This window comes from Nomascus leucogenys, chromosome 17, assembly GCF_006542625.1.
Source record: "Nomascus leucogenys isolate Asia chromosome 17, Asia_NLE_v1, whole genome shotgun sequence".
Classification (NCBI taxonomy): domain Eukaryota; kingdom Metazoa; phylum Chordata; class Mammalia; order Primates; family Hylobatidae; genus Nomascus; species Nomascus leucogenys.
Window position 1 is genome coordinate 23,736,866 of NC_044397.1, and position 18,904 is coordinate 23,755,769.

General features: G+C 33.4%; 1 protein-coding gene across 5 annotated transcripts in view; it reads right to left on the minus strand.

Moving 5' to 3' along the window:
• GALNT13 (polypeptide N-acetylgalactosaminyltransferase 13) overlaps nucleotides 1-18,904 on the minus strand; it is a 595,812-nt gene that overhangs the window by 321,784 nt on the left and 255,124 nt on the right. For all 5 annotated transcript variants that reach the window (XM_030795862.1, XM_003274969.4, XM_030795859.1 and 2 more), the window contains exon 4: nucleotides 7,945-8,113. In XM_030795862.1, coding sequence (XP_030651722.1) covers nucleotides 7,945-8,113 — 169 coding nt within the window. The remainder of the gene's footprint in view (nucleotides 1-7,944; nucleotides 8,114-18,904) is intronic.

An 18,904-nucleotide genomic window follows, 5' to 3' on the forward strand; every position in this document is an offset into this window, starting at 1 on the left:
TGTTTCTAAGGCCATTGTCCTGGACAAGTTCCTTATCCAATTAGATCTATGTGACTATAATAGTCAATAGGGAATCTTACTAAATTCAGGCTTCTCTTATCTATAATACCTTTTATATAATACTGCAAGAATAACACTTCCTAAATATCATTTCCATTACATCATGTTTTTGTTCTAAAATCTCCTTGTTGCCTACCATCACATGTCTAAATAAAATTGTTTTTAAGATTCTTCATCACCCTCTGCAGGCCAGTGAGCTTGGATGGATAGTTAACAACTTTCTAATTGAGTTGTTTTCTCGTCTCACAAGGCCTCACATACCTTCTGTCTGAACTGTATCATCATTTTCCATTCCTTGGTTATCCAAACTTTCTGCATTTTAAAAATTACTTTTTCTTTATTAAATTTTCTTATTTTTTTGGAAAAAACTGTCAGATGTAATTGCTGAGACTCTAATTTTTACTGAGGTTTAAATAATTGAGTTAAATAATTGAGTATTTCTGCCTTAAGTCACATAGAACAAAAATATAGGGAACAAAACAAAATATTAGAAATATAAGAACACATTAACAACCATGATAGTGGATAATATTTTAAAAACCCTTTCAGGCCTACATAACTCAAGTAGGAAAAACATAAGTAAAAATATGATTACCATGTAGATTTAGGAAGTGAAAATTAGATTTTCTGCTTTCTCAACTAGAATTTGCAAAAACAAACAAACAAATAGGTATTTGGTAAATTTGAATATATAAATTATTGTGTATAAATAAAATAGTAGCCAGGCTCCGTACCTGTTTACCTATGATGCACGTTCCTAACAAATAGTTTCATTGGCCCTCCTCTAACCAGAACTGGCTTGCTTGTCTATACTTTCCTTTCTGCTGTCTCCTTTCTGTGTCAGCCTGGTTCTACACAAATTCATCTTACAAAGCTTGGTTCCAAATACACCTTCCTGTAAAACTGTCCTTCATCACGCCTTGATACAATGGCACTTCTAAATTCACACTGCCACATACTAGGAGATATATATATATATATATATATATATATATATATATTCCATTCAAATATATATATATATATTCCATTCAAATATATATATATTCCATTCAAATATATATTCCATATGTATATCTATATTCCATTCAAATATATATATATATTCATTCCATTCTCTAATGTAATACCGTATCTCTTAGTTTTCATTGGTACACAATTAGGTTCTGATAAATGCTGAAAATATCAACTTTAGAAAGTCAGAACATAGAATGGTGGTTGCTAGGGGCTGAGGAAATGTGGAGTTCCTGTTTAATGGCTATAGAGTTTCAGTTTTACAAAATGAAAATAATGCTAAAGATTCATTGCACAACAATGTAAATTCACTTATAGGGAAGAGAACAACCTTTCCTCTACTTTCTTAGGTTCTATAACCGGGGCTTGTGAATTAAACTAACAAAAAACAGATTAACCGGAAAAAAGGCATACCTATTTTATTTGATTATAATCATTTGATTTTCACATGAACAGAGACCTTCATAGAAAAGAAGTGAAGACCCAAACAAGTAGTTACACTCAGTGGGTTTATATGGCATTTCAAAAAAGAGTGATAAATTCTGGAGAAGTGGCAAGACAAAGGAAAAGAGTTTGGGGCTTCTAAGGTGGGAAACTCTCTGTAATGTAGGAGGGAAACTAACGGATAATAAAGGTTATTTAGTGAGATTTGTTTATGCTGGCTTATCTTGACAGCATTTCTATTTCTGCTAATAAAGGTTGCTCTTCTCCTCCTGGTATGAGAGTGGAGGATGCTTTTGTAAGTCATATGTATGCCCTACTTTTAGGCAGATGGGGAAGAGTAGAGAGGTTTCCTGTGCCTGCTTTTCCTTAATTGCCTTCAGCTCAAAAGGATCTTTATGCTAAATTTGCATATTTTAGGGTAGCATATTCTGATGTCCTTTATACTTAACACTACTTAACTATGCGCTTTAAAATAGTTAAAATGGCAAATTTTATGTTATGTATATAACACCACATTATTTTTAGAAGTTGAAGGTAGTAGTGTCAGAAAATTAAATTACATAAGGAAACCATGGAGGGGTAGTTCAAGTGTAAATAAAGGTTATGTGGCATGTTTTCTGCATACAATGTACTTAAATGTATCCCCGAGAACATGCCTAGACATGTGTTACTCTACTTTCTTATTTGAAAGGAAACTTACAGTGTAACAGTATTATTATCCCCCAAATGATAATAATACTTACATCCACATTCCTCAAGTGTGTGTGTATATATGTGTGTGTATGTGTATGTATGTGTGTGTATATATGTGTGTATGTATGCATGTGTGTGTGTGTGTGTATATATATATACATACATTGTGCATACGTAAACATACAGGCATTCTAACATACCACTTTTAATTTGGATAGTGAAATTAATTCTACACATGAGCACATTACATAAATCAAATTATTAAAGAAATTATTATTATCTTCACAGGGAAGATTTTTACCAGCATAAAAATGTTGCGTTAATTCTCAAATTAAAAAGATGTGGAACAGAGATTGGAAATCCAATTAATATTCTCATTTTCTATTTCTCCTTTGTGCAATCAATGCTACATTTATCATATTTTAATTTATGGGAAGGGCAAACTTTATAAATGAACATGTACTCATGAGATTGAGCACAGAAAAAATATATACTATGTCTTATTCCTACTTAATGTAGTAAATAAATTCTTTGTCCTTTGAGAGCGACTTATTCAAAATTTGTATGCTACAGCTCCACTTCCACTAATAATGTAAGGCTGCTAGAGTCTTTTCCTCTTATCGACTTGAAAGTGTGCATGTGTAAGAAGCAGTTATTTGGCCTAGGATATAAAAAGCTAAAATAAATTTCCTATTTTCTCAATTTTTTCCTGATGAGAAATATTTAAATGCTAGCTGCATTATAACCTTCAAAAAAAACTCAGTACCAGCCCTTGACGTGTTATTAAATGACTGAATTCAAGTAAATGCTAAAGAACTTTAGGTTAAAAGCCAAACAAAATGACATCTATTTGTTTACTTTCTGACATCAGGAGTATTTAAACCCTGTGCTTCTGAAATCCAAAATATATAAATTTACAAATCTTACCCCCATAATTGATGAGAAACATGCTAACAAATCTCTAATGCTGAGCCATTAGTTAATAGTCATTTTTCTCAACATTCTGAATCAGATAGGTTATTAAGACATTTACTTTAAAAAATTTTATTTGTGGGGGAATGGGCAAAGGAGAGAGAGGGCTGATTACAGCTGTCTAAAATTTTATTTATACAATAAAATTTATATGTAAATTTATATGTAAATTTTTAGTTTATATATACATGTAAACTATATATACATATATATATATATGTAGAGAGAGAGAGAGAGAGAGAGAGAGATGGAGAGAGACTACATAAGTATCCCAGAAATGAAGGGCCTTCAAGAAGGTAAAACATTGCATAAATCTGCCCTTAATTGTACTTAAAATATAAAAGTAACAATTTCTTTGTAACTAGCATCTTATATCAAAAAAATAGGATTACATACTAATGTGTTGCATGTATTAAAAAATTAAATACTTTAAGTAAATTTTTATAAATATTTAAACATTCCTAGGGATAGATATTACAGAACAGAACTTCAATTTGTCCTGATGGTTATTCACAACTGCCTCCAAAAAAAACTATTTTTACCTAGTCTGTTCTCTGTGTAAACATAGGATATATGCTTAGATTTATTCCCTGAATACATTTTCCAATATTTGTAAATTGATATTAACGTCAAACGTAACATTAAACTTTTTGGACAATTTTCAGAATTTAGCCAAAATAGTTTAAAGGTATAACGCAGTAAAATATGATTAATATTTGAATGAATTCACAGTTTGGATGACTCAGACGCTTTCTAAGTATCAACTCAAGTTGTCCACTAAAATAAATTCAGCTTCTTCTTAAATTATTTTAGAATCCTATTCTTTTTACATCTTTACATAATTTACATCAGTCATCACTTGTGCTAGCTTAATGTATCTATATCTTTTTAAGATATAATTATCCAAAAACTGAACTGTAACTGGCATATAATCAAATTATAAAAATATTTTCTAGATCAAATGAGTATTAACATTTCTAAATCTTTTAAATAACAGTTTGGATATGTGACTCATGGTAAGTTTTTCAACATTAGTTGTTCCCAGGCAGTCCCACAATTGAGTCATTCAAGATGACTTGCAAATGTCCCTGGTAAACCTCATACACTGTGACTTGTCTAGGAATTTTGGATGGTATTACTGTTTTCATACTTATAACATACACTGTAGTTTTATATAAAAATAAAATGAAAAGTTATTTCATTAATATTATTTCAGAGACTATTTGTAAAATATGAAAATCCAAGCAATAATAACCACAGTATATACAGGATTTTAGGTATTTTACATGCTAAGCAACTTGAATTATTCATTTAAAATGTTGGATTGCTCCACAGTTTAAGACTTACTCATAAACTTAGTATGCTAAGGGATCCTTTTTTTCTTAGACTAAGACAACAAACTAGAGCTAAGAGATTCTTTTTTTTTTGAGACAGAGTCTCACTCTGTCACCCAGGCTGGAGTGCAGTGGCACAATCACGGCTCACTGCAACCTCTGCCTCCTGGGTTCAAGCGATTCTCCTGCCTCAGCCTCCTGAGTAGCTGGGATTACAGGCGTGGGCCACCACACCTGGCTAATTTTTGTATTTGTAGTAGAGACAGGGTTTCACCATATTGGCCAGGCTGGTCTCAAACCTGTGACTTCAGGTGATCCACCCGCCTCAGCCTCCCAAAGTGCTGGGATTACAGGTGTGAGCCACCGTGCCCGGCAGAGATTCTCAAAAGAAAAAAAAAAAATCACTGGCTATGAATATTTTAAACATTAGCTCAATGAAGACTTACTTTTTTTTTTTAATTCATGGTTCTGATTTATTTGTATTCTGACAGTTGAAAGTCAAGATTTTTTAAAAACTTGAAATAGTGTTTACCTAGTTTTCTGGAATATATAATTATCATAGCCTCTCATTTTATCACACTACAGCAGAGGTCCCTGGGGCCAAGGACCAGTACTGGTCCCGGCCTGTTATAGAAACCCAGCCACACAGCAGGAGGTGAGCTGCCTGAGAGCAAGCATTATCACCTGAACTCAGTCTCCTGTCAGATCAGCCGCTGCATTAGATTTTCACAGGAGCACAAACCCTATTGTGAACTGCACCTGCGAAGGATCTAGGCTGTGTGCTCCTTATAGAATCTAATGCCTGATCAACTGAGTTAGAATAGTTTCATCTTGAAATCACCCCCAACCCCCAACCCACCACCTCCAAATCTGTAGAAAAATTGTCTTCCACAAAACTGGTCCCCAGTGCCAAAAGGCTGGGGATCATTGCACTACAGCATACTACAGCATATAAAACAAAGTAATAAATGCAATGTTTAAACATTATAAACTTAGCATCTAAAATGCTTAAAATTGCTTTGAAGACTATGTTTATTGTACATATTTTTTGTATATGCTTATTGTATATACTTTTAAATGTATCTATATACAAACAAGTATGTATACACACACACACACATACATACAGGACTACATGTAAAATTATTTTTACATAATAATTTGCAATGCACAAATTTAATATTAAATGTTGAACTATTTCCTAGGGACCAAAAATGTCCACAATATGTAATTACTTGTGATTTTGTTGAGAGAGACATTTCAAAAGTATACAATGGTTGTGACAAAGCAGTTACTAAGATACCAAATAAACCTCTGACAATTACGAGCCCTGGAATCTCAAACAAGGTTTTCTTTTTTCTTTTCATTTCTTTTTCTTTCTTTTTTTTTTTTTTTGAGACAGAGTTTCACTTTTGTTGCCCAGGCTGGAGTGCAATGGCAAAATCTCAGCTCACTCCAACTTCTGCCTCTCAGGTTCAAGCGATTCTCCTGCCTCAGCCTCCTGAGTAGCTGGGATTACAGGCATGCATCAGCATGCCCAGCTAATTTTGTATTTTTAGTAGAGATGGGGTTTTACCATATTGGTCAGGCTGGTCTTGAACTCCTGACCTAAGGTCATCCGCCTGCCTTGGCCTCCCAAAGTGCTAGGATTACAGTCATGAGCCACCAAGCCCAGCCAAGGTTTTCATATTATATGAAGTAATTCAGAAAGAAAAAAATAAGAGTCAGTAAATATGATGCTAATATCATGACACAGTAGTGTAATGTAGCCCACTAGAGGTGGCAAATTTTATTTGCATTAATTATGTTCTATTGCACGTAGAGAAAAATCATTAAGTGCTCAAAAGAACAATTTCTATTTACATGGAAGTGTGTCCTGGAGCATATTTGTAAACTTGGAGATTTTCTAAAATCTCAAGACACATCTTTTATTAATGCCAAGAGTTTGCTTTACAAGGACCATATATTAGAATTACAATTCTGCCACTAAATACTTTCACTTTATTACATCTGTTTAGAACATGTTCAAGTATCTAGAGCATAGCTTACAGTTAATCATATAAAAGCTGAATTTTTCAACATCATTTTTCGTGCAATATTATTTCCAAGTGCCTATTTCTTCCATAGCTGATAATTAAGCATTCTAATTATAAACAGCAGTATAAATTGCTGGAAACCATAATAAACCACTTTTATAGGGTCAAAGAGTCATATAGACAATGAGCTATTTTTATGCTGGAATAGCAATGCAGGTATACTTTTTATAAGCAAAGTATATGGACCTTTTTATGCAGTAAGGCAAATACAGCCATGCATTACACAATGACAGATCACATATATGATGAGAGTCTCATAAGATTATAATGAATCAGAAAGATTCCTATTGCCTAGTGATGTTTTGATGATCCTGACCCTGAATAGACCTAAGCTAATGTGTATGTTTGTGTCTTCGTTTTTAAGAGAAAAATTTAAAAATTACATTAAAAACGGAAAAAATAATAAGGATATAAAGAAAGAAAATATTTTATAGCTGTATAGTATGCTTGTATTTTAAGCTAAGTATTAATACTAAACAGCTTAAAAGTGAAAAAAAATCAAGACTTTATGAAGTAAAAACATCACAGTAATGTAAGGTTAATTCATTACTGAAGAAAGAAATTTTAAAAATAAATTTAGTATAACCTAAGTGTATAGTGTTTACAAAGTCTACAGTAGTGTATAGTAATGCCCTAAGGCTTCACATTCACTACACACTCACTGACTCACCCAGAGCAACTTTCAGTCCTGCAAGCTCCATTCATGCTACTTGACCTATACAAGTATACAAATTTTTATCTGTTACACCATGTTTTTACTATACCTTTTCTATGTTTAGATACAAAAATACTTAACATTATGTTACATTTATCTCTAGTGTTCAGTACAGTAATCTGCTGTACAGAGTTACAGCCTAGAAACAATAGGCTACATTATATAACCTAGAAATGCAGTAGTCTATACCATATAGGTTTGTGTAAGTACACCTACGATGCTTACACAATGACAAAATTGTCTAATGACACATTTTCCAGAACATTTCTGCAGTGTTAAGCAACATACAACTGTAATCTATTAAAGAGCATATTTGCTCTGCATCCGGTATGATAAAGAAAGCAAAACAAAACAACAACAAAAAACATCTCACATAGAAAAACCTGTTTGGCCTGAGTATTTTGCAGCATCTTTGCAAGTAACGTATTTTGCTTTGCCAGGAAAGAAAATAGTTCATCTTTTTCAGCATATGCACGCACAATAAATTCCTGCTATGTGGTAGGTAATCAGAACCACACATTGCTAGAATTGATATAATCTGAGTTAGCTGAAGTTCTGAGATTCTGAAATATGTTGATTATAAATATAAAAGATTATATAACAAATGTAAACTTACCCTTCTAATCTTACATCTGGCAGACTTCTATTAAGGGCAATCAAATCACTGGCCATAAGGTTAAACTGATTGATTTTAAACAGCTCTTTCATTTTCTCCTGGTCATCTTTAGGAATCAACACAGCTTTTCCCATTTCTCCTGGCCCTTCTTGGTTTCTTGAAATAACAGCTGTAAGACATACAGAAATACAGACATACATACAAACACACAGATAATGAACTGAATAAATAAACTTGTGTGTCTAATTAGATTCTGAAGCATATTATTTACATACAGGTTTTATAATGATCAAGATTTTACTGATTATAAACCACACACTCTGCTAAAGAAAAACATCAATTCTGCATATTATCTTCCAAGTTTAGGTAAATTATATGATGACTAAACATTAAGACAATAATTCTAAACAGTACAAAATACCAAATCTTAAAACTTCTGTCATACATTTAATACACTTATTAGAGAAAAATGAAGTTGAACACTAGGCAGACAAAATAATGCAAAATAAAAGAACTTTAAAGAATACTAAGATTAATTTATTTTCACATCCAATTAAATGTTTTGATATTTCACATATCTACTGCCATTACATCTTTATAAAGGCAAACAAAACTAATAAGGCTTAATCCCATAATAATTTAATTCCTTTGTCAAAACATTTTGGATTGTGTCAAAAGAAGCTTCATAGTGGTGACACATAACCTCAAATGTCAAGTTGAATTTGGATACTATGTACTCTATAATTGAAACTTCACAATAATATTCTGGTCTTGAATAGTCATGAAGAGAACGCAGGATTTGATATATAGGCTAATTTTCTCGCCACTTCTCCCAAGTTATCACTACACTAAAGTCCCTTCTAGATCTAAAGTATATGTTTCAAGGTGTGTGTGTGTGTGCATGCGTGCATGTGTGTGTGTGTGTGTGTTGCCTACACATACCTGTATGCATGCTAATATATAGTAATAAGACAAAGTGCCAGTTGGCCCAAATGTATCCTGAAGTTACTCTTCACAGTGATATCAAATTAGGTTAAAGTGAAAGGAATGTGGTTCTGGTCTTGACTCTTCCAATGTTTTGCTATATTATAGTCTCTAACACATTAATCTTACTGAGTTTAATTTCCATATAAATTAAAAGGCACATATTTATGCACAGCATACCTTGAAATTCTGAAAAGAAATAAGGACTATAATGCATATAAAAATAATTTTTAAGTTAGAACATTTCATTAAAAACATAAATTCTAAAATAATGTATGAATATGGTAAAAACTAGGATAGAACACATCCAGCAAATTTTGCTCTGAGTTGACCATCATAGTCACAAAACAGCAAAATTGGTATTATTAGTATGAATACACAGTTGACCATCCCGTTGATGACTTTGTAATGGCATGAGTCAAACTATATAAGAGAATAGGCATCTCTAAGGACCTTTAGATATGGGTAAAAAAAAGTGATTGGCCTTGAAATCCTCTCACATATATAAAAATAGAACTGGAAACACTGAATATAGAAAAAAATATGTATTCAATTTCTAACTATTTAAAAAGTTGTCATCGAAATAAAGTTTACAAAGATTATCATTCACTTTAAAAAGCAAAAATAGAAATAATGGCGTAAATTTTATGAAAAGGTATATTTTTCTACATTTAAGAAATAAAATTCCAATAAAAATAATTTTCTTTAGGTGTTAGCATATGTAATATCCCTAAACTCAGATGACGTTATTGGATTTGGCTTTGGATGAATTTGTGATGTTGGTGAGACAATGACATTGAGGTATCTTTCATTTCTAAGATTAAAAAAAATTTTTAGTCTACAGAAAGTATTAAATGAATTACTACGTGGCTTCTCTGTGAGTCTTTCTGATTCCGAAATAAGAACACAAACAGGTGACATGGGAACTCCTATTAACCATAAATATTCAGTTTAGGTTTTTTTTTTTTAACTTATTTTGGACTGTAACTTTAATTCCATAAAAAAGAGATAATTTTTCCCTGGTATAAAAATATTCTGATTCTTAACATTTTGAAACTTTGTGATTCCTTTGAATGGTTAAATAATTTGGGGTACATTTAAAAAATAATTTTTGGAAATTAAGAAAGCAATTCCCTGTTTACAGTTGTTTACAATATCTTTGTAGGGGAACAAAACCTTCTTTATCCTCTTACATTCTGTGGTGATCTAAGAATTAAACTGGCATAATACAGATTAATAGGAGAAGAGCACACAAATGTATTTTTATGTGTACACAGTAGTCTTCAGAAGGAAAAGGAAGGTCAAAGAATCTTTTAGGCCCAAAAGCTCATATATCATTTTAAACAAAGAATAATAAATTGTCAGTAAGTGATAATACAAAGGAGATTTAGGTAGGGAGCTAGGGGCAGTAAATTGTGGGTTAGTAACTAGGAAATATATGGGGAAAACTATGAGGAGATTAGGGTCACTTTAGTAAGCTTGTTTGCATAAGTCCATTCCAGTGTTGACTCCTAACTTCTGGTGATGAGAACAATTTTTGCTTTCTAATACAGTGGGAAGGGGTGGGGGGATTTGTATCATGGGAAACTTTGTGACCTTCTTTTAGGTGAAACGGGGAGATCAGAAACAGCTTCCTGCATGTGCTCTTTCTTAATAAAGAGCCTGCAGCTTAAAATAACCCATATGACAAAGTGGCATATTTGGGGGTGCATGTTCTGATCCCTTTCACCATCTGTAAACTGATAAAAAGACATGCTGCAGAGAAAGTCACCATAATCAACACAATGCTTCCAAGACTAGGAAGCAGATAGGATTAAAATTTCGCTCTGCGGAAAAGACACGGGCTCAACTCTAACATCTTAAGCTATGAAGGTCAATTTAAAGCACACGGAAGTATTTGATATTTGCAATATATTCAAAGGCATGACAGTTTTATTTTCACATTATGTAAGTTATAGTTTTGTCAGTGGTAGCAGGAGTAATTGTGCCATGTTTTGGTATCATAATCAATAAAATTAAAACGGTCATAAACAGTGTCCGTATACCTAGGACTACTTGCAAAAACATGTAGTCATTCTCCTAATTATTCTCAGTTTCTTAGTGGAGAATGGGTAACAACTTAAAAGAATATCAGGTTAAGTGTCTTCTCCCCAGAGTTAAATACATTTTTCTGTAACAGTTTCTAATGAATATATATTTGACATTTAAAAAATGTGTGTGTGTGCGTGTGTGTGTGTGTGTGTGTGTGTTTCCTGTGTGTAAGCAGACCTATTGGTGTTTTTCACTTTGCTCAAGCAAAAAGAATGCTAAGTAATTATAGTGGGGAACCAGCCTTTTACCTTTTCTGGCTTTTACCTGGAGGAAGGCATCTTACCAGAAGAAAACACTTTTCTAATTCTTCAAATAGCATAAATAACAAATGGAAAAGAACAAGCAGTGGGGTTTTGTGATTTATCGCTGATCTTAAGCACCTTTAAAAATCAATTTCTATACATTTTTCTCACCTGTTGATTTCCTTTACATAGCACACACACACAAAAACTCATGTACTCACAAAATATCATGATTCCCCATAGTCAAAGGAAAAAAAACAACTTGCCATTTAAATATGTGTACTACTTATCTACTCTAACAGGCAAATGTAATGCAGAAGGCAAGTAAATCTACAGTGTGTTTTTTTTTATTGTTTATTTGAATATGGATGAAATGTTCAAATGCCAAAGCTGGTGTAGACCTCAAAAAGAGATTAATTTATTATGCTATGAGCTATTTTCTTCCTAATTATATAGCGAAATTATTTAAAAAATAATTAATTTGACTCAAAATGACATTATAAAGCTTTTAGAAATATGATAAAACCAGAATCATTTTATACCTTTCATTTTCTTTAACACAGAACCTACTTTAAAATTTTAATTTACATTTATTTTAATCTTAGAACTCCCAATGATAAAGATGATCATATTATAAACAAACCAACTGATAAATCTACCAAAAAGAACACTATTTATCAATTGCATTATTTGCTTATGTATATTACATTGTGAACATTTTCTTATTTGCAGAATTACCCCTTTATTAATGAGCAGTGTCTCTTTGAAAAAAGAGAAAAGAACTAGTCTATATCTAGGAAAAAGCTTGAAGCAAAAACAAACAACAAAAAACATTTCAAGTTGATTGATTTTAAAGTAATGATTTTATTCTGTTAGAGAACATAGTAATATGTGATGAATAATGGTACAAGCATAACATTGAATCAAAATCTAAATAATATCTCATATGCCTTGCTTGTCAAAAAAACTTTCAAATTGTATTTCTATTCTCAGATCTACTCAGTTGTTAATTTCTGTATATTTTCCTTTAAAATCTTTCTTTTCATTGGCATTGGAGATCTTCCACTTTCATTACTTCCAATTTTACAATTGTAATAATTTAAAAACACTGACTTTTAGTCCTTCTCATATTTGAATATTCATACTCTGCTACCAATAAATCAATTTCCCTAAAACAATGCTTTTGCTCTTGTCAATCAATCATCTGTTTATAGACGACTCAGAAGATAAGAAAACCATACTGGTTTTTCCACTAGCCCTCCACCACAAAAACCACTTTACCCTCCACTCACCATTACCCAGATCATGCTCTTTTGCCAGTCCAAAGGCTCTAGTTTATCAAGGATAATTATTTGAGTAATTGCTTTTTTCATTGTTTTAAAAAAGGTGGGGATTTCTCTATGTCACCTAGACTGAAGTGTAGTTTCATGGTCACAGCTCACTACGACCTTGAACTTCTGGGCTCAAGGGATCCTCCCTCCTTAGCCTCCTTGAAAAGCTGCCACTACAAGAACCCACCAGCACACGTGGCTCAGGGTTAATTCTTAACAAAATAAGGGGATTCAGTATATACTTGCTTTGGCCCATTTCTCTTAGAAACAAAAATATAATTTACATATCAATATGATAGTTAACCTATAAATTAAACAACTAAATTTATTCTATTTAATGTATGAGAAGTAGCAATTCATTTAGCATCCCTTTGAAAATAAACTATATACAACTTTTATAAATCTGAGACATCTGACAATAAGATTTGTTTTTCATTTTTTTATGTAGAAAGCTGTAAATAGCAAGCCCCGGCTGCATCAAGTCTAGCGTATATTAGCTACTATTTCTCAGAAGGGTGTCATCTATTAGATAATCAATAAGGTAGCATTTTACATCAGCTAGCTAAGAGAGATTATCCACAGAAACAAGAGAACACTGATCACCAACATTATTTTTTTTACTCAAAATATATTATTTTTATGATAAAAATAATGCATGCTCATTTACAAGAATAAAGGTAGGCAGGAAGGCAGGCAGGCAGGAAGGAAGAAAGCAAAGGAGGAAGCCACTATAGAAAAACAGTGAAAAATCAATTAAACTACTGCTTGAATGAACAGTCAGCAATAATCTGTACATAAACATACATATGTATTTAAAATAGGACCATTCATACATGCCGAGTTTTATAATTTCATTCAACATTATTGTACATGCCAATTTGTTGTTTGTTTTTTGAGACAGAGTCTCCCTCTGTTACCCAGGCTGGAGTGCAGTGGTGCGATCTCAGCTCACTGCAACCTCCACCTCCTGGGTTCAAGTGATTCTTGTGCCTCAGCCTCTTCAGTAGCTGGAATTACAGGTGCCCGCCACCATGCCCAGCTAATTTTTGTATTTTTAGTAGACACTGGGTTTCACCATGTTGGCCAGGCTGGTCTCGAACTACTGACCTTAGGTGATCTTTCCGCCTCGGCCTCCCAGACTGCCGGGATTACAGGCGTGAGCCACCACGCGCAGCCTGTACATGCTAATTTTTATCATTTAAAAAACATTTGTGGAAACCTTTCCAAATAAATATGTGAATCCACACTTATTTTCTAATGGCTGCAAAATATTCCAAAGTTTGGATATACCATCATTTATTTAACCAATGCTTTTTCTTTGAATATTTATGTTGTTTTCAATCACCTCTATTATAAACAGCAATGAAATTAATATTCTTCCTTATGTATACATCTTTGTAAATTTGCCTGAAAATACCTTTTGAAAAAGTAGTGGAAATTTAATGGGTGAATTGAAAATTAACCATGCTGTATTAGAATTATTCCTTTTCTCATCTCTTTGGCTTTCTGTATATTTCTTTTGCCAGAAAGTTCCTTCAACCTCTGATCACTCAAATAATCCCTGTTCATCTCTGAAGACCAATTTCAACTTTCAGGTAAGATAACTCTCTTTTATAATTTTATAGCTCTTTTACATTATTCCATTATACTTTTCATAATGTTGCAGTTCCATTTTTTGCATGTTATCACAGAGATTCTAACTATTGAACTAATGTAGTTGTTGTTCCTCTTGGACACATAGCTATGTAACATTTTCCAGCCTGCCCTGCAGTTACGTGTGGTCCTTAACTGAGAATAGAAATGATATGTGTCAATTCAAGGCCAGGCTCATAAAAACTTCCCATGTGTGGTTCTCCATGTACTTTCCCCTGCTGTAACAACTTTGGAAGCCAGGTGTGGAAAACAGCAGTCAACACTACCAGCAGTAACCTAGATGTCTGAATTACTGCTTAGAAGAGAGCCATTTGCTCATGAGAAATATCCATTGCAAAATTTACATGAAAAACAAAACAAAACAACTGTATTTTGCTAAACCATTAGAATTTTGGGTCTATTTGTTATACTTGTCAGTGTTAATATAATTATTTCATTCCTCCATTAGTCTATGAGCCTCACCAAAGCATTTTGCATCAATTTTGGCTCATCCCAGTACTTGCCACTGTCCATTCAATCAGTGAATAATTTTTTTAAAGTAGAAGGCAATTTGTAGACAATCTAGTTCTATTATCAAAAGACTGATGAAAAAGTAATTAGAATAGAGGTTTTTAACGTGGGTTTTCCCCATCTCGGATATATATAAAATGGTCTGTTATGTTACTGAAAAAAAGTTAGATGAATTGAGTTGAGATTACTATATGTATAGACATTATAAATAAATTGATATGTGTTAATACAAGCTCCAAAATCTTTAATCATAGCAACTCACAATGAAAATGTGTGGAGACTATGGTCTTAATGGGTTTAATTAGATCACAAATTAGATCATAAGTAGAGATTTAACAAATCACCATTTAAATTTTAAAAGTCCATGATTAATTTATTTCAATGACCCAATAGTAACTTTATTATTATTATTATTATTATACTTTAAGTTTTAGGGTACATGTGCACAATGTGCAAGTTTGTTACATATGTATCCATGTGCCATGTTGATTTCCTGCACCCATTAACTTGTCATTTAGCATTAGGTATATCAATAGTAACTTTTAATAAAAATAATATTTTGTATAACTACTACAAAGGAGTCTCAACAATACCTCAACACAAACTGGGGCTTATTAAATATTGTCAGCTATTTGCTGCACAATACTGATCACTTATTCTGCCTTTCTTGCTCACAATCTCTTCCTAAATAAGATATTTAAATAATTTCACCATTTAGTTTAGATGGAAGGTTATATGCCAAAGCCAATAGGCACTACAGTGGATGCCCACATTACACCTTCCCATACTATTCTATACAAGCAAATGAATCATAGCTTGTAACTTATGACTCAGAAATTCCTTTTAAAAATATATTCTAAAACATATATAGATTTGTCCAAAGATTTACCTGCATACATGATTTTTTTCTTTTTTTTGAGACAGAGTCTTGCTCTGTCACCCAGGCTGGAGTGCAATGGCGTGATCTTGGCCCACTGCAGCCTCTGCCTCCCTGGTTCAAGCAATTCTCCTGCCTTAGTCTCCCAAGTAGCTGGGATTACAGGCATGTGCAAGCATGCCCAGCAAATTTTTTTTTTATTTATTTTTTATTTTTAGTAGAGACGGGGTTTCACCATGTTGGCCAGCTTGGACTTGAACTCCTGACCTCAGGTGACCCACCCGCCTCAGCCTCCCAAAGTGCTGGGATTACAGGCATGAGCTACTGCGCCCAGCCCTGCATACATGATTAAAGTAGCTTGTGTATGCATGCGTGTTTGTGCATGGATCCCATTATAAGTGTATATATCATCACCCCCACAAATATCTTACATACAGTACTGTATAAATTGTGTTGCATTCATATAAGAAAACTATGCAGTGATTACAATGACGCATAGAAGAATATTTAATGATGTGGGAGATGTTCATGTTATACTAAGTAAAAAAAATCGATTATAAAACAATGTTATAAAATAAGCCTATTTTTGGAAAAACAAAAGTTAAATGAAGTATATGCATATATCAGCAATGAAGATTAGCAGTGGTTCATTTAAAGGGCCTTTTACATCTTTCTTTTGCATTATCTATATTTTCTAAATCAATACATTACCTACTATGATGGGTAATATTGAGCGTCAACTTGATTTGTTTGGATGAAGGATGCAAATTATTGTTCCTGGGTGTGTCTGTGAGGGTGTGGCCAAAGGAAATTAACTTTTGAATCAGTGGACTGGGAAAGGCAGACCCACCCTCAATCTGGGTGGGCACAATTTAATCAGCTGCCAGCGTGGTTAGGTAAAAGCAGGCAGAGAAATGTGGAAGGACTACACTGGCTGAGTCTTCCAGTCTTCATCTTTCTCCTGTACTGGATGCTTTCTGCCCTCGAACATGGTACTCCAAGCTCTTCAGCTTTTGGGCTCTTGGACTTACATCAGTGGTTTGCAAGAGGATCTCCGGCCTTTGGCCACAGTCTGAAGGCTGCACTGTTGGCTTCCCTACTTTTGAGGTTTTGGGACTCGGACTGGCTTCCTCGCTCCTCAGCTTGCAGACAGCCTATTGTGGGACTTCACCTTCTGATCATATGAGTCAATATTCCTTAATAAACTCCCTTTTTATATACGCATCTATCCTATTAATGCTGTCCCTCTAAAGAACCCTGACTAATACACCCACTAGGGTAATTTTAGTTACGTATTAACGAAAAATCTGGTTTCAGTGAAAATGAATATAACCTGGCTTTTATAGTGACAGGTACAAAGTGGAGTCAGTATATGTAGGGGTATGAAAAAGAAAGGATCAGAGTTCCATAGAAAGACAGTTTCTTAATGGACATAAGATGAGAAGCGGGGAGAGGAGAACCTATAAAGAAATACGATTTGTTCTAGGATATAAGTTCCTCACAGGAAATTCATTACAATTTACAGATAAGGAAAATACTTAGTAGCTGAGAAAAAACAAGTAGCAAGGTCCTTGTTTCCTTTTTAGGGAAAAGCACACTCCTATGTTACTATAAAAATGTTTACCACTCCTTTCACAATCATCCTTATAATATATTCTACTAATACACATTAAGCTCATACTCTTCTTATATACAATAAGAGGTTGTTTGGCACATGTTACAGTCACAAATGTTTCCTGGAAACCATTGACCCAACTTTTAAAGTGTTCACTAAGGTAATAAAATTATGCTGAAATATGAAATTATTTTCTTATTCATTAAGAATGAGCTTCCTCAATAAAAAGTATTTAAAAGGCCCTTATCTTGCAATGGCTCCAGTAATAGCCTTTGTTTCAGCTTTATACAGGAAATATCCTTATCTTCCCCATTCTTCCCATTTTGCCAAAAAAAAGTTTTTTTGAAATAACCATGAATTCTTTGGAAACAAAAGCACCAATCTGGCTACTGGATGTTTTGAGAAGCCCTTTTGGAAGAGGACATCTTAAGTAAAACAAGGGCCATTTTACAGAAGCTCTTTACATAATCCAATATTCATTATGAGTTATTCCACAGATAGAAAATAGTAAGCTTTGAGCAGCCTGCAGTATATCATCACATATCTGGATTCATAATGTTTGAAAAATATACTCACTTTTATCATAAAGAAAAGAGTATTGCATTCATTGACTATACATCTAGTTAGGAAGTGGACATATATTTTTAAAATAATTTCTGGATGTAACATTTTATTATAAACCTTCATAAAATATCTAACAGAGCTCCAAACATTAATTTAGTCACAGAAAACATGAGGCAAGTATTAGCAGTCTCTAACAAGTCCTTTTTTGAAGTAAAAAAAATATATATCTTTCACAAAATTTGCAATTACAAATTATCAATAAAATAATACTGGACTAAGTGTGAACAGAAAAATGGATCACCTCAAATACTCTAAAGTATTTTAAGTTATGAAATTAAATCTACTGCTGGACTGTGAAACTTTGTTGAGGGCAGTTGTGCTGAATGCTATTTATTTGGCTCCACAGGCCTGACTGCACCATCTCCAGCTCTGTGCTCTGGGTTGCTGACCTCTATGTCCATACCAGCCAGGGTCCCTTTCCCTTTGACTCCTGGTTGGTAAGGCAATGACGCAGTATTAGGAGACAGAAGATGAATGAGGTCAAGGCATTTATTTCCATAGTTGTTCTCTGTGGGGTTGCTGAGGTTGGCTCTCTCAACCACAACTATAATTTCATAGGGAGTACCTTATGACCAGTTAATAAAGGAAGAAAAATTGCAAGCTTAGATTAAATAAGAATTCACCAATAATGCTAGCAACTGCTAGCAGTTGCTTCTTTATAACCCTACTGATGCATGGTCCTGCAAGTCAGTGAGTGAAAGGAAATCCTTCCATCAGGCAGAAATTTAGAGGGGAAATTTGACCGAGCACTGTGTGAAGGGAGAGATGGCTTGAGGTAGGAACCTCAACTAACCCGTGAGCAGTAGCTAACAGGTTCGCCAGCTGGTAAGGGAACTGCAAAGAACATGATTGGAAAATTGATGATCAGGAGATCTCATGGAGGAGTACATTAACAGTCCTCTCACAACAGGCCCCATGTTCATTAATCAATTAAAAATGTTTGAGTATGAATTTGTAATAAATTATGTTTTCTGGGAATTAACATAGGTGTCACTTTAAATCAAAAATACAAAATTAAAAGGTAAAATATAAA